Genomic DNA, 23,265 nt, shown 5'->3' on the forward strand with positions numbered 1-23,265 from the left:
TTAGCTCGACACGTTCTGAGAGAGACAATGTTTGAAGTTGTCGAATGTCCACAGGATTTACATAATACTAATATAGTTTTATGCTGACTTTTTCCTTTCATGAGAGAGATTAGAAAGCCTGTTAAGTTAAAAACCAAGAGCTCCACTATGTCTAATGCTCTCAATTAAAAGAGGCCTATTTTAAATCTGCAAAACACTTCCTTTTATTAATCACCATGTCATCTTACAGCACAGACAAAGAAACCAGCGCACCTTTTAATGGGATAGCAGCAGACCAGAATCTGCCCACGCACTCTGAATGTGAACATGCTCTTTCATAGGACAAATTCATTAATGGTGTTGGGAAGGTTGGTTTTAAAATGTGAAAACAGAGGAAGGAAATATGCTATCTCAACAAAATCATCTCTTTATTTTCAGTCACTTTTGGGTCACAGTGTCTTATATTTCTAAAACAACAAGAAAGATAATTAGTCCCAATTTAAAGGCTGTAATTTGGTGGCATCATTATCATCATCATCGGTTTTGTGCACCCATCACGGGCTGTAAATTCAAAATGATGAACCACAATTATGTTGTCTTCTATAGCGCCATAATGACAGATACTTTACCTCTTCAAATGGGTTTTATAACCAAGTAATATAACCAATGATGTGACAAACTCTTTTAGAAATATGTGAGACATAATTGCGCATTTGGAGTAAATGGAATACAGTTTGGGTAATTTATTAGATTACTTCAGTCCTGTTCATTTTCATCATCTCTGCCTCGCCAGCTTGTTTTCATGATGGCGCTCTCATCAACAGAAGATGAGAGGAGGAGACATTGCAGACGAGCACAGAAACATGATAAGAGAAGAGAAATGGAGGTAAAGAAAAGCCTGGGGAATGACTGAAGACACTCACACGGCCGTCGCTCTTCAAAACAAACGGCCAGCACCTTCAGAAAATCTGTGAACAGAAATTGTGCTTTTCTGCTGTTTAATATTGATGGCGAAACACCTAAATGAGAGGACTGCGGGGCAGATCTCCACAGCTTCATTTTCGGTGTCCGTTTCAACATCAAAACAGGCTGATTAGGTGGAGTCAAAGTCTGACAGTTTGATGAGACTCATTAGGGACTGACATGCAGACTTCGAGAGTGCCTATTAAGGCCGAGCTCTGTGCTGTGTGCACAACCCTCTATCGCCTTCTGTGCTCCTTGCCACAGACAGCATGCAGGTAAAGATAAAGTGTAATGCACGGACTCAGGGACGCGTCCTTTTCTCTCCTCCCGATGAGCCTGAGCACTGCACCTCACGAACAGTAATTATGAGCGGTGTGCAGCTGTAAAGCACTGCGAGCAGTGCAGCGCCTGGTATGACTAATGTGTTTACAAGCTCCCAGAAATTTCCCAACACCGCCACTTCTCTGCAAAAGATTACACAGTACGCAGACGGTTTAAACCCTGCGCAGGTGTGGATTTAAATATAGAATGTAATTTGGCGTCCTGCTTTCTGTATTTATTGCAATAAACACTGTCTCCCTCCTGGCTCAGTCTATATCACGGGGCTGTGTCTTTGTCTATGTAATATAGTTTGTTTTAAGATTATGGCCTTTATTTATAGGACAGCTGAAGACATGAAAGGGGAGAGAGAGTAAACCTCTATATAGGGGCGCGCTGTACCAGGTGAGCTTCCCGGGCGCCCAACATAATATAGTTTTAGACTCAAAACTGAGACAGACAAAAGCACAGAGAGGCCTCAACTAAACTAGGGCTGCAACTAACGATTATTTTCATTGACGACTAATCTGTGGATTGTTCTCTCGAGTAATCGATTAGTTGTTGGGTCTAAAAATTCATCAATCATTTTAAATGTCAGAAAGTGAAAATGTGGATCAGTGTTTCCTAAAGCCCAAGACGACGTCCTCAAAAGTCTTGTTCTGTCCACAACTCAAAGATATTCAGTTTACGGTCACAGAGGAGAGAAGGAACTAGAACATATTCACATTTCACAAGCTGGGATCAGAGAATTGTTCCATTTTTTTCATAAATAATGGCTCAAACCGATTAATCGATTATCAGACAAGTTGGCGATTAATTTCATAGTTGACAACTAATTGATTAATCTTTGCAGCTGTAAACTAAACATCCATTTGCCCACTTTTTAGATGTGAAATAGTGTATAAATTGCTTGAAAGATATACCTCGCTTTGCCTCACGTAAGACTCAATTTTGAACTTTCTGTGTAACTCTTTTTATTGGAAATGTTTAAACAAGTGAGCCCAGGCAGTCATGCTGTACCTGCCTGTACCTGCCTGTTCCTGCGTGTACAGCAGTATCTGATCGACTGTGCAGCACAGAGCTGTATTTGTCTCGCGAGTCGTGTTCAGCCAGTCCTGAGCAAAAAGGAGGACCAGTTTTCTTATGTTGTATTTTTGTTTTCCTCCCATAAAAACGCACATTAGCTGAGTGTCAGCGTTTTTACCCTCCACTACACCTCTGGATCGCGTCGGAGACTCTAGGTGGGAGCTGCGAGCCTGAACCCTTCACCTATAATCATCTCTCTCTCTTTCTCTCTCGCCATTCCTCACTCTCTTGCCCTTTTCCTCCCTTCAATCTTTCTGCCTTTTCTCCATATCTCCATCTTGTCCACAAAAGGTGAGATTTGTACCCTTCATTATTGACAGCAGCTAAAAATAACCCCGCCCTTCTCAGTTTTATCTCCTCTCCATCTCATCCAATATGGATTTCACATGCTGGCTGCTGCCCCACTCCCATTCAGCCTGGTGTAAACACAGCGAGCACACCGCCTCATTTTTAAAAAAGAGCATTGATTCCACCACTATTGATCTATGAATATATATACCTTATGCATGAGCGCTCGGCAACATGTTTAGAGCGGACGTGCCTTTGTATCCTTTTACGCGCCGTGAACCTGGAGTCAGGGGGGGGGGGTTTTCGAGTCTAACTCTGGAGATTTATTTGGAGCTAACAACGGTGTTCATTTCTTCTATTGTGGACGAATTCATGCTCGCGCTGAAGGAAGCGCAAAGCGGTGTGTACGCGGGGGGTGAAGCACGGGCTGTACCATGCAGTTTCTCCCACTCTGCTGAATAAAAGGTTGTGAATAAGCCCCATACCACAGCAATAGTTTTTCTAGCAGCATAAAAAAAAAACACATTCATCCCCAAACTTATCTGCTTCAGAGTTCCTCCGATGAACAATGCCTGTACTCCAAGCAAACAGGGTGAGCTTTTATTGATTTGTTAATCCATTCTTCATTTTTTTATTTTTTTACACTTTCTCTTGCATTTACTAGATAATTGCACAGTTTACTGGCTTCGGTAATACATCTTTTTTTTTAATCTATGGATAAATCAGGCAAAAACAAAAGCATCCCTATGTCGAAGCATATGCCTGCGACGCTGAGAGGAGTCTTACCTGAGGCTGATGAGACGAGGACGACAGGTGGAGCGTTCAGGCCTACAGGGTCCACTTGTAATGTGCTGAACTCGTGCTCTGCAATTTCATCTCCTCCATGCTCTGGTGTGGAAAAACAGAAACAATAATTCACTGCTTTATTGTCATAGTTAATAACTCATCATGAGAGAGAGAGAGACACACACACACACACACACACCAAGGGAACCCCCACAAGAGAATGACACACACACACACACACACACACACACACACACACACACACACACACACACACACACCTCTCTCCCCACTCTATAGGAATCCTCCAATCTCAGCAGTTAATGTGTTGTTTTCCTGTCCTTTTGTGCTCTTCTCTCCCTTTTTTCTCTCCTCTCTCACCCGGTTGTCCAGGCGACAGAGTCAGTAAGAGACATTTCTTCCCAGAAGCTCCCCTCTCTCTCTCTTTCTCTCTTTCTCTCTCCCATGGCTTTGTTCAGCTCGCTCTGCTGACTGGCTCACCGGTGGATGCGAGGCGAGGAGGGGAACGCAGCTGGGGGAAAACCTCCTGTAGATCCCTGGAAGACGGCAGGAGAGCCTGGGGGGGAGGAGGGGGTTATAAAAGAATCAAAACATGCCTTGGGCTAGTTCCACCTTCATTCAGCTGTTTTTTATGTGATCAAAATGATGCAGTTGCCACAATACTGCGGCCGAGCCCCCTCCCATGCTGTCAGAGATGGTACGGTCTAGTCTAGGCTCAGTTGGTGGGGAGGTGGGGTGTGTTATAGGAGGGTGATCACTAGAACTGGCTATAGTGGGAGACAAAGTGCAGGCAATTTAAAATAATCACCTGTATTAAAGTGTTCATATTATGCTTTTTGGCTTTTTCCCTCTTTTATTGTGTTCTATATCTTTTTTGTGCATGTTATAGGTTTACAAAGTGAAAAAGCCCAAAGTCCCCCCCAAAGGGACTTACCATCTCCAACAGAAAACACTGTTCACCAACTGCTCCAAACAGCTCTATTGTAGTCCAGCCTTTACTTCAGAGACCAACGTGGTCACTTTGGAACACACGTTATAATGCTCACCTAGCTGTTAGCAGGGCATGGCCTCATACTCTGCTCCTGACTGGCTAGTAGTCCTTACCTAGGTACTGTCAGGGCACGCCCTCATACTACTTTGCAGTACGACAAAAATATATTATATTTTTTTGAAAATTAAACCATGTAAACCTATTCTGATATAACCTCTAAATACAATTATGAACCTGATGATGAGCACAATATGAGCACTTTAAGTGTTTATTAGCTCCTGATTCATTTCCCTTTGTGATGATTTAACTTCCGTTTGCCTTGTTGTGCAAGAAATGCTTTCTCCTGGACCGTAGTGGCTTCGCTCACTAGTAGAGCTGCAGAGATTCATCGATTTGTTGTCAACTATTAAATAAGTCGCCAGCTATTTTGATAATTGATCGGTTTGTCCTTTTTTTGGGAAAACAATTTGATTCCAGCTTGTTAAATGTGAACATTTTCTAGTTTCTTCTCTCCTCTCTGACAGTAAACTGAATATCTTTGAGTTGTGGACAAAACAAGACATTTGAGGAAATCATCTTGGGCTTTTTGGGAAACACTGAACGACAATTTTCACCATTTTCTGACATTTCAGAGACCAAACAACTAATCCATCCATTGAGAAAATAATTGACAGATTAATCGGCAGTGAAAATAATCGTTAGCTGCAGCCTGCTCACTAGCTTTCTCCACTCCGACTGACAATCAACTCCTCCATCACCTCACTTCTCAACCTCTGCTCGGGTTTAACTTGGATTGCATTGACATTGAAAGTCAAATGCTCCATCGTCTGAATGGGAACGGATAACTCTGAAATGAGGTTTCCCCCGATGTGTAGCTCTGTCCAGATGGAGTGTGTGAGTCAAGCACAAAGGTTTTAGAGTCCGATGCTGATCTGTGTCTGTGTGTGTGTGTGGCACCCTTCAGGACACTTTTCTCTTCATTCTGTTGGTGTTGTGCCAGACCCATCTGACCAAACAGACTTTTTCACCTGAGATCAATTAAGTGAAGCAGAGTCTAATCACATCTCACCGTGGAAGACAAACAGATCGTATGGAAACGGATCAATTGTTATAATTGCATGCCGTCAATAACAGCCAAACAGACTCTGTACAGTGTCCTTTGTTAGGGTTTAATGAGTCCCTCCAATTTGTACAGACTTCACTCGGTAAACACGTTTCACAAATATTGGCAGGCAAGAACTCGTAGGCAGTTGACACATGATAGTAGTATACATTTAAATAATACAAAATATACATAAATCAGCCTTTCGTTCAACCACACATGCATACCGAACACGCACACATGCAAACCTACATAGGGCTTTTCTGACAGACGGACAGGACGTTGTGTTAGCTCGCTGATCACGCAGAAAAATGAAGTCGGAAGAGTTATGGTTCGATGGTCCCCGTTAAGGCAGGTCTTCCTGAGAAAAAGCCTCATTTTTAGGAGAACTATTTGTTTTGTTTTTTTCGATGAGAGGAGATTCACATTAATAGCTATAGCACCTGGGGGAGAAATGATGAATCATTTTTACACGCGTAGTAATATTACACAATTAAATTATAATTGGCACAGACGTGAATGGCTCTGCATGCAGGAGGTATCTCCATACTGACTGTCTTACTTTCGGGCAGTGTCCTTACTACTGGACAGGGACAATAATAGAGAACTATCTTATCTTTTATTAACAGCGGAAACCAGCGAACAAATGGCTCGAGGAAATAAAGAGAAGCTACAGAACATTATCGCCCTACAATCTGGTTCGTAAATCTAACAAATGATGGAGTACCATACACATATTACAAAAATCTCTGGACTATTCTTATGCATCTTATTCATTTCTGTTTTCTAAACACTATAGTGTATATATATATATATATATATAAAAAAAACAAAACAACATACTATAACTGTCCAGTTCTATGTGCGAGTCTCCTACAGAGGTAAATGTAAATGCATGTTGAGAATGTTTGGTTTCCTCGTTTATGACTACACACAAAGCTAGAAAGTCAGTGCAACCGTTAACGGTAAAGGGCTGATATGTAAATCTGGCTCTGAAAAAAAATGAAGCTGATATAGATAAGCACGACAGAGCTGGAAAAACTATCTGCGTTCATTCTGTAATTTCTGCAAATGATGGTCTGTCTTCAGTCCTGTATTTCAGTCAGCATTGATTGAGTTGGATTTCCACTTCATTTCCATCGCTGAAGAGTGCTCCAACAAAGGGATTAAAGTTGGATCATATCTAATCTAACATATTTCATTATTATTTCAGCAACTGCTTAAGGGACTCAGAGGAAGCCCAGGTTGTTGTTTTTTGGGAAAGTGTAGAATTATACAGTGTGAACACGTTTTGATCCCCGGAAATAAAACACCCCAGAGAACATCTTAAATACTCCACATATAATATACATCTCACATTTACAGCAAATAGAATTATAATAACAATAATAATTTGTTCGCAGCTGTGGCTTTCACATTTCAACTTAGCAGAAACACTTTCGGCCTGAGAGTTTAATTAATTTGCTTTGCTACACAACGTTCACAGTGAAAAGCAACAGCCCCAGTGTACTGGTCAGGACAGCTGATCTAAATGCGCTATGGTCATTGGTCCATGAGAGAAAACAGTGGTGCTGCCACACATAGACAAACGTGCACACTATCACACAGACGCACTCTGTGCTGTAAACTCACATCCACTCTCATACTCTTAAGCAGTCCTATGACAAAGGGAATCGTTGGTTTCCTCTGGCTACCACAGATGCGTCTCCCTCATCTCAGAGATGACGTTATTGGCTTTTTTGAGTGCCTGTAAAAGAAAAAATAAAAGGAAAAGGAGGGCAGTTATGTCACTGGTTTTTAAAACAGTAAATAAAAAAAGAAGAAGAGAGAAACGACTTGCTACAGTTCATGCTCAGAACTAGGGCTGCACGATATGAGGAAAATATCTAATTGCGATTATTTCGACTGATTTTGCGATACGATTCATGGTATTGGAGGGAATGATCATTTTTGTATTGTACTCATTTTCATTGAAAAATATTGACATTTTAAAAGCTTAAATTATTATACAGGGTTTCTGCAGGTTTCAACAAGTCAAATTTAAGACTTTTTAAGACCTTTATGGATGAAATTTAAGACCTATATCACGACATTAAAGTACAACGAAATGCAGTCACAAAAGCACTTGCAATGTAAATAAAGTTATTAAAATTCAATCAAAAGCGACAGAGTAATACTGATCTGTACCGCAAATTATACTGTATTTGGACAAAAAAACAAGAAAGAACACACACAAAAAAAAAAAAAACATTTCAATGGGCATTAGAGGTAGCGTTACATGGACGTAGGAACATTTCAGACCCGTTTAAAATTATTTAAGACCTAGAACCCAATACTTTTGCGAATGTAAGACTTTTTAAGGCCTAAAATGTCCCCGCGGAAACCCGGTTAGATTTTTGCGAGGATCTGTACCAAACAAAGATCGGTTACATTTTACTTGAAGGTATCTACATAAGAGTGACATGACACTGTCATGAACGGGTCATAAACATTATAAACAAGTGCTTCTTTTATTAAGTGTCATTCGGTTTTTGTCATGACAAGTTAGGATTAGAGTTAGAGTTAGGGTTAGAGTTAGAGTTAGAGTTAGAGTTAGGGTTCATGTGTCATGACTGTGTCATGTGTTCGTGACAGTGTCATGTCACTCTTATGTAGATACCTTCAAGTAAAGTGTAACCCAAAGATCTTTCCTTTAGTCTCAAGGGTAGGATCTGCATGCCAGGAAGTCTCTGCAGCACCACAATACTTCATTCAGATTTGGATATTGCACTAGGCCATATTGCAATTTCGATCAAACTGCGATTCATTGTGCAGCCCTACTCAGAACCTTTTCAGAGAACAAAAGCCTCAGCAGTTTTTTTATTTTTTTCACCTCAAGCATTTGAGCCACCTCGGTCCGCTGCTGTGCCGTGTCCTGGGACTCAATGAGCAGCTCCTGCAGCAGTCCCTGTTTGTAAAGCTGACCCACCAGCTCACTCTGCAGATGCTCTTTCACAAAGTTCACCAGGAAGTGCATCACTGTCTTGGGCACACTGCGGACACACAGCACCCCGAGACAAAATCTGAAAACCAGTATCACTGACAACAACTGAGCTCTACTGGGGAATAAAGAAGGGGAAATTAGGGTTGGGGGAAAAAAAATACAGCATAATATCGCAATATTTTCTGTGGCAATACGGTATCGATACAAGGGCACCAAGTATCGATCTTTTATTATATAAAATTCACATAAGAATTTAACTTTTTGGTACTACAATAATAATAATAAAAAATTAAGTGAGATGAATAAACAGAGACGTTTATCTTTTAGATAAAACAGATGTTGACAAAGTTTTCCTTTGGGGACATCATTTGAAGTTGGAAAAAAGGTAATGAATTGCAATATATTGCAGAATAACTCAATAGGTTTAAACTGACAATAATAAAAGTATCATAACATAAAAGGTAGCAAATCATCGTGATAATATCGTATCGTGGGGCCTGGTACTCTAGCCTGGTCCTACCAGACTCTGGTCCATTTCATCTGTCCACAGAGTCTGGCCTCTCTCCATTGACAAGTGTTAACTTCCTTGAAGGCGGGTACTCTGTTGAAGTTTAAAACTATCTGCCCAGAGCCACTCTGGATCTGCCATAACCAATTGCTAACGTTTGGTTGTGACGTATGTCACGCGCATGTGCGACAAGAGGGGAGACCGACAACTATCGGCTTATATTTAGCATTAGCATTGCTAGCGGTCGACTCTGTGGACATCCCCCTCCGCCAGGCGTTCCTCACATTTTAGTCCAACTCCTTCATCCCTAACGGAGAGTGTCCGAGCTGGAAAATCAAACTGTTCCCGAACCCAAACAACCCTCTGGGAGGAGGGCCCACAACATCATGACCCCCAACACAACTCAGCAAAGATTGGTCTTGTTTTTTCATTGGGGCTTTAACTTCTGGATTTTCTTGGGAGCAGCACGTTGACAACACACAACGGACCGGATGGCTTTGCTTTTATTATATAAAATTCATAAGAATCTTGCAATAATAATAATAAAAATTAAGTGAGATGAATAAACAGACCGTTTATCTTTTAGATAAAACAGATGTTGACAAAGTTTTCCTTTGGGGACACTCAACGTTATTGTTCTCAGCCACTCCCTCTGTTCGCTGATTGGATCGCCAAATATTTGTATACCGCAAACCCAGACGGAGTACTGAAGGGAAATGAAAATTGAGCGGAAGAACGTAGGAGGGCGGAGCCAGGCTATGGTGATTCCCACGCCTGCCCAAGCAGGGTTCAAAATTAGCACCAGCCAAACTGGTAAAATATGCAGGTGGCTGGTAGATTTGCTTCACTCACCCAGCCAAAAAAAACAATGGTAATCTATTGAATGGCTGGTAAAACGTGAACATTCACTTGCCATTCACTTGGCTGGTTGACAAAAAAGTAAATTTTGAACCCTGACCCCAGGCGCTCTGGACTTGTTTAACTCGAACCTGTCCTGGATGCTTTTGCGGACAATGAGGAAGTAGCACTTGATGAGGCGCTGGATGATCTCGCAGTCCCTCTGCTCCTTTGCACTCAGCTTGCGGGATACGGGCATTGCCTGGCAGAAAGAGAAAAAGTAAAATGTTGACAGTGTGCAATGTATTCACCACTAAGTGTTTTGTCCTGCTGCCAATCCCACCACTCACTGAGTCGAGGAGGTTAATAGCCTGGCTTTTGCTGGGACTGCCAAAGCCTGCAGCCGGAATCCTCTCTTCTGCAACCTTCTCGTTCTTCCAGCGCTTCCCTCCATCAAGAGCCTCCGCCTGACAGGAAGAAGTGACACAGGGAGTCAGGGGGGGTCAAAGCAAGTCGGGAATTCCACTGCAAACTGTCAAAGGGGCTGTCTAACGTGTGGATGGGACACATGACGGTTAGGGCGTTACAGAACATGATTTCTGCCGTTTACCCAAGCGGAATAAATAATAAATGAGAGTACCTGCTGTAAGGGACAAATAACTACCTGCTGACTGTTGACGGACGCAGAGACCTGAGCTGCATCCGTGAAGTCTGGGTGTTTTGTGTTGATGTAGGCGAGCTCTATTGCTACTAAATTGTGTACCTAAGGGGAAAAAAAGCAGAATAAATCGTAGGCAGTCAGTGATTAATACAATTAGTATGAAAGATTATTTGAGCCAAACTGTGGATTACCATTTCATTAGTAACCGGCAAGCGCTTCCTCAGTAATCCAGTCACTACTTCCACAATGGAATCGTGCAGTTTGGGGAAACGTATAAGCTCCTAGCAGAGATAAAGACACACTTTATTAACACAGTATCAACAGTTTGTTTTCCCCCTTGGTGTGGTTCGTTTGGGGAGGTGTGATGGAGCAATCGCACTGTGATGCACACCAAAAGTGGATCAAACAAGCGTACCGAGACCTCCTTGATGAGGTGGTCTTGGTATGCTTTCAGTCGAACTCTGGAGTGGTTCATTTGTGGTGAGAACGTGATCCAACCTCCAACTGCACTAGAGGACGGCTGCCAGGCCGGGTTTGGACAGATATTTAGAAATGATGTTCGGGTTCGGGTCGGGCTCGGTCACATCAGCGCGATAAGGCATTGAGCATTTTAAATTTTAAAAAAGCTTATTATGTAGGTGCGCGCCTGTGTTAACGTGTGCTTGTTGCACCGTGTGCGCTGATGCGCTCATCTGTTGATATTTCCGAATGCCTTCCTACAAAATGTACGTGTGTCATTAGTATGAGAAAACAAAAACGATATTTTAACTGTGTCGGGCTCGGACATAAATATCTTAATGCCTGTCGGATGCGGGCCGGGCTCGGACAGAAAAATGCAGCCCGATCCGTACTCTAAACTCTGCAGTCTGAGCTAATTGTCTCCTGTAGTCAGGTGTGCTTTGGCATCTGCGATGCAGCAGAGCAGCAAAATCAGACGTAGTTAATGTCCCTTTTCTCCGTGTGAATTGAAACCAAGGGGAAATTGAGTTTACAAACTCGTCAACTGATTCGGACCAGAGCAAAAGAACTACAGATGTGAAAACGCCACCAGTCAACTAAGTTAACAAAGTCAATCAAGTGTAAAAATGCATCAACATCTTTTTGGCGAAACCTGTGTGCTGTAGGAGGAGCAGTGCTGGATGATCCTCTGCAGCTCTTCGTGAACCAGCTCTACACAGCGCATACTTGGCTCCTCCAGCCGCTTAATTTGCCGCTTCACCAACAACTCAAAGGACACCTCGGGAACAAAAAGTGCTGGCCGCGGACCCTGCAAGGCAAATCACACACACACACACACACACACACACACACACACACACACACACACACACACACACACACACACACACACACACACACACACACACACAAAGTGAAATATGCAAATGACTGGTTAATTTGCTTCACTCACCAGCCGAAAAAACAATGGTCATCTATTGAGTGGCTGGTAAAATGTGAAGATTCACTAGAGACACACACACACACACACACACACACACACACACACACACACACACACACACACACACACACACTCTACACTTTACCTGCTATTCCTCCAAAATACAGAACTTGACTAGAATTTAGATGAAACTAATTACACGATAGAAGTCAGGAGAAGCTCACCGTTGCATTGCGGATGGCAGTGAGGATATCAAGCTCCGTCAGTCCTCCCAGGGGGTCGATGGACTGCAAAGTGCGCCCAAAGGTCTCATGGAATATGTAACAGATCCGAGCACCCCCACAGCTGTAGAAAAGACGGGTTTCAGCTGTGACACCGATGCGTTTTCACAGCGCTGTGTGTGTCAGCAAAGCTAAATCGCGCCAACACTGATTGCAGTCAACCTATAAGAGGTCAATAATTGCTCCCAACATGTTAACACAAATTAATCAACCTTGTGGCGAGAGAGCTGTGAAGATGAGGGTGCCAACAGAAGATGCTGATACCACTTCAATTTACAATTACATCACCCACAAGGACTTTACCCTCATGATATACATTGTGAGCCAACGTAAGTGAAATGCTGAGTTGTGCAACAAAAAGTACAAAGTTAGAACCTGAGAAAATTAGAGACAATTCACTAAAAACTAGGGCTGTCAAGATTAACGCGTTAATTTTTGCGTTAATTTTTTAATTTAACTCGTTAAAAAAAATTAACGAAATTAACGCAGCTGTGTTTGTTTACTTCATGTGGCGGCTGAGAAACGTAATACGTCTCCATAACAGCAGGCGGCGCTACTCTGTATTGTTGCCCAAGTAATGAAAACCGGCAGCTGATTGGACGAACGCGTCACATGGGTTTGTTTTCTCCGGATATTGAGAGCCAGACTGTCATGGCGGCCGTTCAGAATAAGATCTCATATTGTACTAAGATAGTTCACTGAAACATGTTTCTGGAAACATTTTAAGCGAGAAATAGGCCGTGCAGTTGCTGAATCTGTCTTCATTTCAGTTTAGAAGATTTTCGTCAGATTTTGAGAGACTAGTCACCTCATTCCGCTCGCCATTTCCGGGTGAGTCCCGACTGCCCTGCCGCCGACTGAACATAGGCTCGTTGGAGATGAACTGAACTCTCGGCTCGTCGGAGATGAACTAAACTCTCGGCTCGTTGGAGATGAACTGCTCCTCGCCTGTAAAGTAGACGAGAGCAGGCGACAGCAGCCGGGGACGGTGACAAAAATCTGCTCTCAAGTCAGACAGTTTGTAGCCGTTTCAGAAGCCTTCAGCAGGACTAAATAAGCCAAATTGTTGCTGCTGTTGTTCTGAAAGATATTAAACATTCTGAACTTAGCAGAACCTTTCCTTGTTTGGTTTTTTCTTCATATTTGCAAAGTTAAATGATTTAGCATTTAAATATCCATTATTATAAGCTTCAGTCTCAATTTAAAAGAGCGATTAATCGCGATTAATTACAGCAAATTGTGCAATTAATTAGTTAATTTTTTTTAATCGATTGACAGCCCTACTAAAAACATGAAACAAAGGCTGCTATCATCAGAAACAAAATAGGGCTGTCAAAATGAATGCGGTAATAACAAGTTGACGCAAATTCCTTTAATTTAATGCCAGCAACGCTTTTGATGTGCGATTAACAAAAGCACGTTGGGTAAATTGGGCCTCGGGCCAGTCCGTAGTTTGGGGAATCAGGAATCGATGCAGCAGTAACGTTGCGGATGTCTAGCAGAAACAAAGCTCCTTGTGCAGAAACGGGTAAAGAAAAGAGCCTTTTGAATGTTCAGTTTCAATGCCCTTCCAGATGGTTCTCTCGACAAGACTAAAGTTATTTGCATGTTCTGCCAATGTGAATTGAGTTATCACCGGAGTACGTCGAGTCTCAAATACCACTTGAGGATTAAATCCCTTTTAAAAGTACATTTAGAACAGATGAAAAATGTGTGATTAATCACGAGTTAATTATGGACAATCATGCAATTAATTGCGATTAAATATTTAAATCAATTGACAGCCCTAGACAAAAAGAAAAACATTTGCTATTCAACAGAGGTGTCAAAAGTATTCACGTTCATCACTCAAGTAGAAGTATAGATACTAGGGCTTGAAAAGACTTCTGTAGAAGTTGAAGTATCAACTCAAGCTTTTTACTTAAGTAAAAGTGTAAAAGTACTGGTTTCAAAACTACTTAAAGTATAAAAGTAAAAGTAATGTAAGGGAAAAAAATGTCTTTAAGGACAAAAGCTTAGCCCGCCCCACAGGGGCTTATAGTGCACTACCCCGCCTCCACAAAAAAACATTTTTCTAAAGGCCATAATGACTAAGGTTAAAATCATACCTGCAAACTCAGAAGCGCTGAAAAAGGTGACACATCTCTTCTGTGTTTTTCAGACAACGGCAGTTACAGTCTGGTGTTAGAATCCTCTCCAGTGAAATACAGACACACCTTTACAGATGTCAGCATTTTAACTGTGGTAACTCCAGCTGCTAGCTAACGGTAGTAGGGATGCACGATATTGGATTTTGGCCGATATTCGATATGCCAATATTTTCAAACTCATTTTGGCCGATGCCGATACCGATATATATACACATTTTTCTCCTGATATACTGTTCACTTTAATTCTATTGAAGAGAAATCCAAGTATCTCTCCTGTACTACATTTACCTTATTACACTCATGTGTTGTAGATAAGGGAATAAACAAGACCAACAACATTTGATTCTACCCTAAATGTGTCATTTTAAACATAAAAAATAAAAATAGTTAAATTATTTAACTTGGAGAATAAATGATATGCCAGTGCCACATTTTATTTTTAAATTCAGACTTCAAACTTAAGTCCTTAGGAGTAAAATATATAAAAATTAATTTTCAAATAAAAAATTTAAATCATTTCCTACTTGAACAGGTCTGCCAAATGCCTTACATCAGAGGCAACGCTAAACAGCCGTTCACGGTCAACACGTAGCACGACGTTCCACCACGCTCAACGGCTGGTAGGTTATCAAGAGCAATACATTCAAAATTCAACTTTTACCTTTGGGTGGTCACTGCTGTATTTTCTAGCTTTGTCAAAGGACTGAAGTAGGGGCTGCTGATGGGTTTTTGCCAGCGTTTTTTCTTCTTACTTTTCAAAGTCTCGGTACTGCTCAGGATGACGGCTCTTGAGATGCATAATCATATTTTTAGTGTGGAACACGCCTCCTCGCATCACTTGTGCTTTACAAATACTGCAAATAGCAAGTTTGTTATCTGTTTTACAATCGAAATACCTCCACACAGCCGACATGTTGGAAGTTTAAGTGGCTGGCGCTCATGCTACGTTCATGGTCGTCATGTGCGCATAGTAAACAAGATACCCTATCGGCATGGCTCATCGGAAGAAATATTCATATCTGCCGATGCCGATGATGACCATTTTAAGCTTTTATCGGCCGATACCGATGTCGTGCCGATATCATCGTGCATCCCTCAACGGTAGGCTAACGTTACCTGCTGCCAACGTGGTGTTAACTGGCGTCCCGTGCAGCGATGTTTCAGTTCCCTCTAACGTCTTTTTTTCGAAGCATCAGAGAGAAGCGCAGGCATTTGAGTAGCACCGAAATCCGCGTTGCTATTCGATCCGGTAGATAACGGTCGTTAAGGCACCGGAGCCGTATTAGTACCGCGTCTGTGCAGGAGCAATGGATTGCGTACAAACCAATAGGGTGTCGGAAAGTTTATACTTCTCATCCAACCACAATCAAATTCACTCACTATCTGGATAGTTGTTTTTTTCTTTTGGGGGGGGTGTTTCAACGATGACAAGCTGGAATGAAAACAAGCCGAACTGAAAGGAGTAACGAGGCTATTTTTAAAATGTAAGGAGTAGAAAGTACAGATAATTGCGTGAAAATGTAAGGAGTAGAAGTAAAAAGTCTGCTGTAAAATAATGACTCCGGTAAAGTATAGATACCCAAAATTTCTACTTAAGTAAGGTAACGAAGTATTTGTACTTCGTTACTTGACACCTCTGCTATTCAACAAAGATCCTGCTACTGTAGCGAGATCAGACTCACAGCTCGGAGGTCTGGATGTATCTGGCTGTTCCCTCGATGGTGTTGCAGTAATCGCTAGCAAACTTGGTGACTATCTGCAGCAGGGTGGCACTGTGGTCCTCGACTGGCTGGCCGTAGCTGTTGAGCTGCGCCTGGTACTGGGCACTGAGCACGGTTACTCGGGTTTTGAGCTCTGGCAGGCAGTCCCGGATGTGGTGCATGAGCAGCCGGCTGAGAGTTTTGGCTAGATAGCGTGAGCCGGCGCGGGAGGCCAGCGAGGGGTAATGGCGCTGCAGGAAGGCATGCTCATCCCTCACTGTGTCCTCCAGGCTCTTCTGGGTATTGATGTCATGCTGGCTCCTAGGAGGATCACAGATTAGGGAGTGAGAAAGAGGGTAATTAGATCATCAGGGTAATAAGGACATGAGCAACTGTTTTGAGAAGCTAGAAAACATGACATAGTAGGGTTGTCACGGTTTTCCCAATCCTTTTAAGGTCACAAGTCTTTTTTTTAACCAGGTCGGCAAAACTACAATAGGAGCCACTAGATGGCAGAAGGGTACTTTGCAACAACAGTTTGGGTTTCTCAAAATTAACAAAGTGCAATCGAATGCATAATTACTTTAACGAGACACACATGAACGCACCATGAAGTGCTATTTCTGATACCGTGGCGGCAGAAATTTTACCGTGGCACATAGAGGAAACACTGTAACGTTACCCTGTGTCTTTAGCTGCAAGCTACCAGACGGTAAGCCAAGCTGTTATTAGGCGAGGTGGGGGGAGAGAAAAAAGTACTTATGGAATCGCCAATCCTGCTTTTAAATTTGATAGTCAAACTCGAAAGCTTAGTTTGATCAATTTAAAATCAAAATCGTGACACCCCTATTACACAGCTAGACTAAAAGAAAACAATTCATTTTTGCAAACCTGTTAACCACTCCAATAATCCCAAGTCTGACTGGAATGACTCGACCCAGAAGGACCTCCAGAGCATCAGTCCCTGCATCCATCAGGTCTAGCTTACTGACCACCAGCAGTGTTCGACGACCTGACACACACACACACACACACACACACACACACACACACACACACACACACACACACACACACACACACACACACACACACACACACACTATATTTCTGAGGACAGTTAACGGTCCAATTTAGTTTTTCATCATTTATGTTGAGGAAAGCGTACAGCAGGATCATCACAGATGAAAACAAGGAAACACGTCTCTGATGGGACAGGATTTAGGCCAGCAGTGGAACATTTGGGCCCAGATACAGATATCCTAACTAGCACACTTACCATCAGTGTACAACATGCACTTTAAGGCCAGATTGCCAACCTCCCAGATAGTTACTTCAGATTCTCATCATCCATCAATCTATTCTTCAGAGTGCAGCATGACAGCAACATTAATTTGCTGTTAAGTGTCAGAAGGCTTTTAACAGTAAAGACTGGCAGGTCTATTAGCCTGAAATAACTTGAGTATAATGCATTACTTGTGCACATTTAATCATGAAAAATGCATTTCTACTTAAGGCATCTTATGTAATAAGCACCGATGGAGAAGAAAATAAAAAAGAAATTGGAGGAGAAGAGGCGCTTGTGTACAAAATGTCTTACCATCTGGATCGACCTCGCGAGCCAATTTCAGAGCATCAGAGGTGGCCAAGTCAGAATTGGCAGGGGACACTGTGAGGATGAGAGAGTTTGGATTGGAGATGAAGGACAGGATCATCTCTTGTACTTGTGCCTCAATATCCTCTGGCTGGTCGCCAACGGGAACCTGAGGCAACAACAACGAGCAGCCAGCGTTACAGTGAGCACAGCGCAGACGTGCTGTCATGGTTGCAGATATGATGTTGATGTCATGATATAGTGCCATTATGTTTACACACATGAAACTAGTGATGTCCCGATCCTATTTTTAAAAGATTGAATATCTGCCGATACCGAGTCCCGATCAGATACTTGTATTTGCCTAGATAATAGAGCTGCACACGGTTTTCTTTTTGTTTACAAGAAACAAAAGATGTCATCAGTAGCCTCTAAAGTATCGAGTATCGAAAAATGCCTTGTCATTCAATACCCAATTTCAATACCTAAGGAGGAAATCTCATGAGCGTCAGTGAGCCAATAAGCACGCAGCATGTTTCTACCAACATCTAATAATGCTCATGATTGGCTGTCTAATGTTACACGTCGTAGAGGCACACAGGAAAAACTCTACGTTACACTCACATAGTCGGAGCTGAAAAAAAAATTACTAAAAAAGATTAGTGCCATAATTTCTTTTTGTTTTATAAAATTGGTATTGAAAAAAAGCATTGTTTAAGAACCGGTATCGAAGTCACGGTATCGAACATTTTTGAACGATACCCAGCCCTAGTCCTCAGCTTAATACATTTAACTAAGATCTAACTTAGTGCAGCTGCATTTTTGTAAAACTCACATTTAAAATCAACTTCTACTTAGAACGGTGTCGAATTTACTGTCGTAAATGATCGAATAAGGTGATCGGGGTGACTGCCGATCCTCGATCAGTTAAAAAATGGCCATATTGGCCCCAATCCGATCTGCACGAGCCGTCATGCGCAATCCTGTTTTACGAGGATTTACGGCACTGCACGATCTGTTCCACGCTTCCAGGCATAGTTGTAGAGGTCTGCCGTTAGCCTCCGCCGGGAAGCTAACGTTAGTTTAGCTAACAGCTAATTTGGCTAACCGCTAGCTGACAGCTTGATTCAGTCTAAAATAACGTTAACTAGCAAACTAAACAACGGGAAAAGCAGGCTTCAGCTAAATTAAGACTTTACAGTAATAACAATAAAGACAAGTATTGATTGATTGTATTTTAAATGAGCACAAGTAAAGTAGAACTGACGTAACAGCTGTTATATATTTTAACGGTTTTATTTTAGGGTCTAGGGTTAGCTAAACTAACGTTAGCTTCCCGGTGGAGGCTAACAGCAGACCGCTAGAACTACGACCAGCGCAGAACATCTTGCACATGCGCATGACGGATCGTGCAGGCAGCACAGATCGGGTACCGACAACATACTTGTCAAGTGGCTGAGTTTACCTTAGTAATTCCAGGTAAATCAACCAGGGTCAGATTAAGGACTTTGGGGGAGAAAATCTTCAAATATATGGGCTCTGGAGTGATTCCCTGGAGGGTATGAAAAAAAAAAAAAAAAAAAGGAGAGAAACACATGAATGTATAATAAAAAGCTACATTTAAGACATAACTGACTTAACACCGATGCCTTCTTTCACCTTGTTGTCACCTGAACCGCGTTCAGTCTCGGCTTCAATTTCCCGACGGATTTCCTGAAAATCTGCAAAGATCTGTCAGAAAATGTGTGAAAATGACAGATCAGCTAAACCCAGCACATAACACAGGATCAAAAGGCAGAGGGCAAATCACATTTGAATCGTGCAGATTGTACCTGGTTCTTGCAGTGCAGGAATGTACCCCATTCTTCAGCTTTGACACCTGAACAAACATAAGAGTGAGTGCAAATAGTTTTACAGAGATGTCTGCAAATAAATGTACGGTTTGGAGAAAAATGACTCAAAGAAATTACAAATGGACTTGACAATCACTCACCTAAAGGATTATTAGGAACACCTGTTAAATTTCACGTTAATGAAATTATTTAAATCAACCAATCACGTGGCAGCTGCTTCAATGCATTTAGCGGTGTGGTCCAGGTCTAGACAATCTCCTGAACTCCAAACTGAATGTCAAAATGGGAAAGAAAGGTGATCTAAGCAACTTTGAGCGTGGCATGGTTGTTGGTGCCAGACGGGCTGGTCTGAGTATTTCACAATCTGCTACAATCAGTTACTGGGATTTTCACCCACAACCATTTCTAGGGTTTACAAAGAATGGTCTGAAAAAGAAAAAACATCCAGTATGCTGCAGTCCTGGGGGGCGAAAAGGTCTTGTTGATGCTAGAGGTCAGAGGAAAATGGGCCAACTGAGTCCAGCTGATAGAAGATCAACTTTGACTCAAATAACCACTCGTTATAACCAAGGTATGCAGCAAAGCATTTGCCACAACACGAACAACCTTGAGGCGGATGGGCTTCACCAGCAGAAGACCACCGGGTACCGCTCATCTTCCAAATTTTGCACGAGCTCACCAAAATTGGACAGTTGAAGACTGGAAAAATGTTGCCTGGTCTGATGAGTCTCGTTTTCTGTTGAGACATTCCGATGGTAGAGTCAGAATTTGGCGTCAACAGAATGAGAACATGGATCTGTCATGCCTTGTTACCACTGGGCAGGCTGGTGGTGGTGGGGGTGTAATGGTGTGGGGAATCCCTTTCGCCTTCAGAACTGCCTTAATTCTTTGTGTCATTGATTCAACGAGGTGCTGGAAGCATTCTTTAGAAATGTTGGCCCATATTGATAGGATAGGGTCAAACACGGTATTAGTATGGTGTTCCTAATAATCCTTTAGGTGAGTGTACTTGACAGATGTAGATCAGAACGAACAAAAGGTTTGAGAGAGTTCACAAAAGAAATGACGAGGCTAAACAAAGACCATGCACAACAATTATACAGAGACCTGGGTAGCTGCTTTGGGCATTTTGCTTTACCCCATTTCCTGAAAGAGTAGTAAAGGAGAAGAGGAAGAAAGACTACATGTTAGCAAAGAGAGGCTCTAGAAAGAGAAGCATGCAGTTCAAACAGTTAGTAAAAGCGCCAGGTCTAAGTGCTAATCATGAACATGAACTATTCTAGCAGACTCCATGCCTAGACAGAAATAACAAACCTGCTGTCCTACTGCGATATGCTGATACAAATAATTATACATAACTTAACCAAAAGTTGATTGTGTGTTTTCAAGTATAATCAAAACAACTCGCCTCTTATTATGAATAAATGGATTATAGCTGCAAAGATGTATCGATTAATCGATTAGTTGACAACTATTAAATTAATCGCCAACTATTTTGATAGGCGATTAATCAACATTTTTTATGAAAAAATCTCTGGTTTCAGCTTGCTAAATGTGAATATGTTCTAGTTTCTTCTCTCCTCTGTGACAGTAAACTGAATATCTTTGAGTTGCGGACAAAACAAGACATTTTAGGACGTCATCTCGGGCTTTGGAAAACAAAGCTTTTGGAAAGTGATTGACATTGTGTAAATCAAAACAACTAATCGATTAATCGAGAAAATAATCGACAGATGAAATCGACAATAAAAAGAATCATTAGTTGCAGCCCTAAAATGGATAAATGTAAAGGTACCATTCTCGTTCTTCAGTCTCTCCTGCAGAGGGGCAACATTAACAAGTTGCAACACGAGGGGTCGTCTCGTGACTATTCCTGATCCCCGAGGCAGAAAGTCCCGTCCAACCAGGCTCTCCAACACAGAGCTCTTTCCACTGCTCTGTTATAGCACATAATGAGAGCAATTCAGACATTTTTCTATCAGTTTGCACTGCAGACACATTCACAAGCCACGTTGAATTTCTGATTAAAAAAACAAACAACTCAAACTCAAATCAGAGAACTTACAGTTTTAGTAACAACAGTGAAGTACAGGCAAGGGTTACAGATAATGGTTAGGTTTATAATTAGTAGGGGTGGGAAAAATAATTGATTAACGTATGTATCAGGATTTTTTATTTTCCGCCAATTTTTTAAATCGATTCTTTGAGATTCCCCAGAATCCTTTGTTGTTTTTTTTACCAATGATTCACCTACATATTATTTGTTGATACGGTACTGCCGACAAAGAATACATCATATCAGTTTACAGCAAAACAGAGCGAAAGCAGAAAATCCATGTTATGTTCTTTACAAATGAAATAAATGTCAGACTGACTAGCTGACATGTGATGTGCATTTTTCTTAGAAAACTATTAGTTTTTAGAAATGTCTCATGATATATTGTCTCTAAAAGTGTATTATTCAACATTTGTTTTTGTTAAAGAAGAAAACTAATCCAAATACTCAATACTATCAAATCGCAATTCTTGTAGAATCGCAATAAATGAAAATCGCAATACAAATCGTATCTGCACCCATGTATCGAATCGGGCAAAAGTATATCGTCCCAGCCCCAGCGATAAGGCTTTTCCCGACTGACCTGAGATCCGACCACGACTATCTGAGGGAGCTGTATGACCTCTGCACCCACTGTGAGAAACACCTCTTGCAGCCGGTTGATGGTGGGAATCAGAGTCTCCATCCTTCCAGTACACTAGGCACACTTACTAAATTGGTGGAAGAGAACATACGTACATGCATGGATAGGAAGAAAGTACAGCAAATAAACTCAAGTGAGGTTAAATCATACTGAAACTACAATAACATCGAGCTAAGAATATGCTATTGCCAAAAGCCCAAATGAGAATGAATTTGGCTGCTTTCTTCTCTGAGCAAGAAAAACTAACAATGTGCTGCGAATGGATTTGATTAATATGAAAGATATATGATCTAACGTTACCGTTAACGGTTATTCCCCTAGAAAGTCTGATTTGCCGAGGGGGAGGGGGAAGTGGTCCTGATGAGAGGGGTGTAACGCCCAAGTATCAGTTAGCTATAAGACCAACAATTTGTCGAATCCTCCCAGTTTAACGTTACTCACTAAAAGTAACGTTAGGATTTCGAACTAAACACTGGCTATTATTAATCCTCACGGCGCTGACCTAACGTCTAAGTTACATGGCAACAAATGATAAAGCTGCACAGGCCAGAAGGCTAGCTAGGTTTTATCAGTTAATGTTAGCTGGTTAAAGCTAACGTTAAGTGGTAATGTTAAAGGCTGAAATGAAAGAGAAGTGCTAGCTAGCTTTGTGCTAACACTAGCTTAGCCGGTGGAACAACCGACCGTTATGACCTTACCGACGTTAAACAAATAATATCCCAACCTTATCCAACGTGTATGTCCTTCATTATACGTAGAAAAAAGGCGAGTCAAAAATATTGCATTTTATCCGAATTGTTATCCAGAATTAGCTAGCAGCAACAGAAATAACCGCCAGTTTACGGTAGTAGCATTACTCTTCCTCAATCTGATTGGTCATAGAATGACTGATGAGCATTAACGTGATCTGATTGGTTGATACGCATAAGACTCGCCGTTTGGTCTCGCCTTTTAAAGTCCCACTACCCAACATCCCTTCTCATTTTTATATTTAACCATAAAAATTACTTTAAAAACCCTTGCCAGTAAACTTTAAATATAGTATTTTAGACATTTTAACTTC

The 23,265-nt window shown here is 41.7% G+C and overlaps 1 protein-coding gene across 3 annotated transcripts; it reads right to left on the reverse strand.

Annotated features, from left to right (window-relative positions):
* Nucleotides 1-6,349: 6,349 nt before the first annotated feature.
* si:dkey-32e23.4 (dynamin-1-like protein) lies at nucleotides 6,350-23,101 on the reverse strand. Of its 3 annotated transcripts, none has more exons than XM_028578827.1 (18): nucleotides 22,927-23,101; nucleotides 22,143-22,269; nucleotides 21,299-21,440; nucleotides 20,611-20,649; nucleotides 19,483-19,529; nucleotides 19,310-19,381; nucleotides 19,116-19,202; nucleotides 17,657-17,819; nucleotides 16,948-17,068; nucleotides 16,039-16,377; nucleotides 12,150-12,270; nucleotides 11,635-11,790; nucleotides 10,715-10,804; nucleotides 10,527-10,625; nucleotides 10,213-10,329; nucleotides 10,015-10,124; nucleotides 8,407-8,566; nucleotides 6,350-7,281 (listed from the first exon to the last, which is right to left on the reverse strand). In XM_028578827.1, exons 2-18 carry the CDS (start codon nucleotides 22,242-22,244, stop codon nucleotides 7,225-7,227), a joined length of 2,022 nt encoding a protein of 673 aa, XP_028434628.1. In that variant the 5' UTR covers nucleotides 22,245-22,269; nucleotides 22,927-23,101; the 3' UTR covers nucleotides 6,350-7,224. The 3 variants fall into 3 exon arrangements, with proteins under 3 accessions (XP_028434628.1, XP_028434629.1, XP_028434630.1); XM_028578828.1 differs by lacking the exon at nucleotides 22,927-23,101 and adding an exon at nucleotides 22,503-22,907; XM_028578829.1 differs by lacking the exon at nucleotides 20,611-20,649.
* Nucleotides 23,102-23,265: the final 164 nt, after the last annotated feature.

This window comes from Perca flavescens, chromosome 5 (assembly GCF_004354835.1).
Source record: "Perca flavescens isolate YP-PL-M2 chromosome 5, PFLA_1.0, whole genome shotgun sequence".
NCBI classification, from domain to species: domain Eukaryota; kingdom Metazoa; phylum Chordata; class Actinopteri; order Perciformes; family Percidae; genus Perca; species Perca flavescens.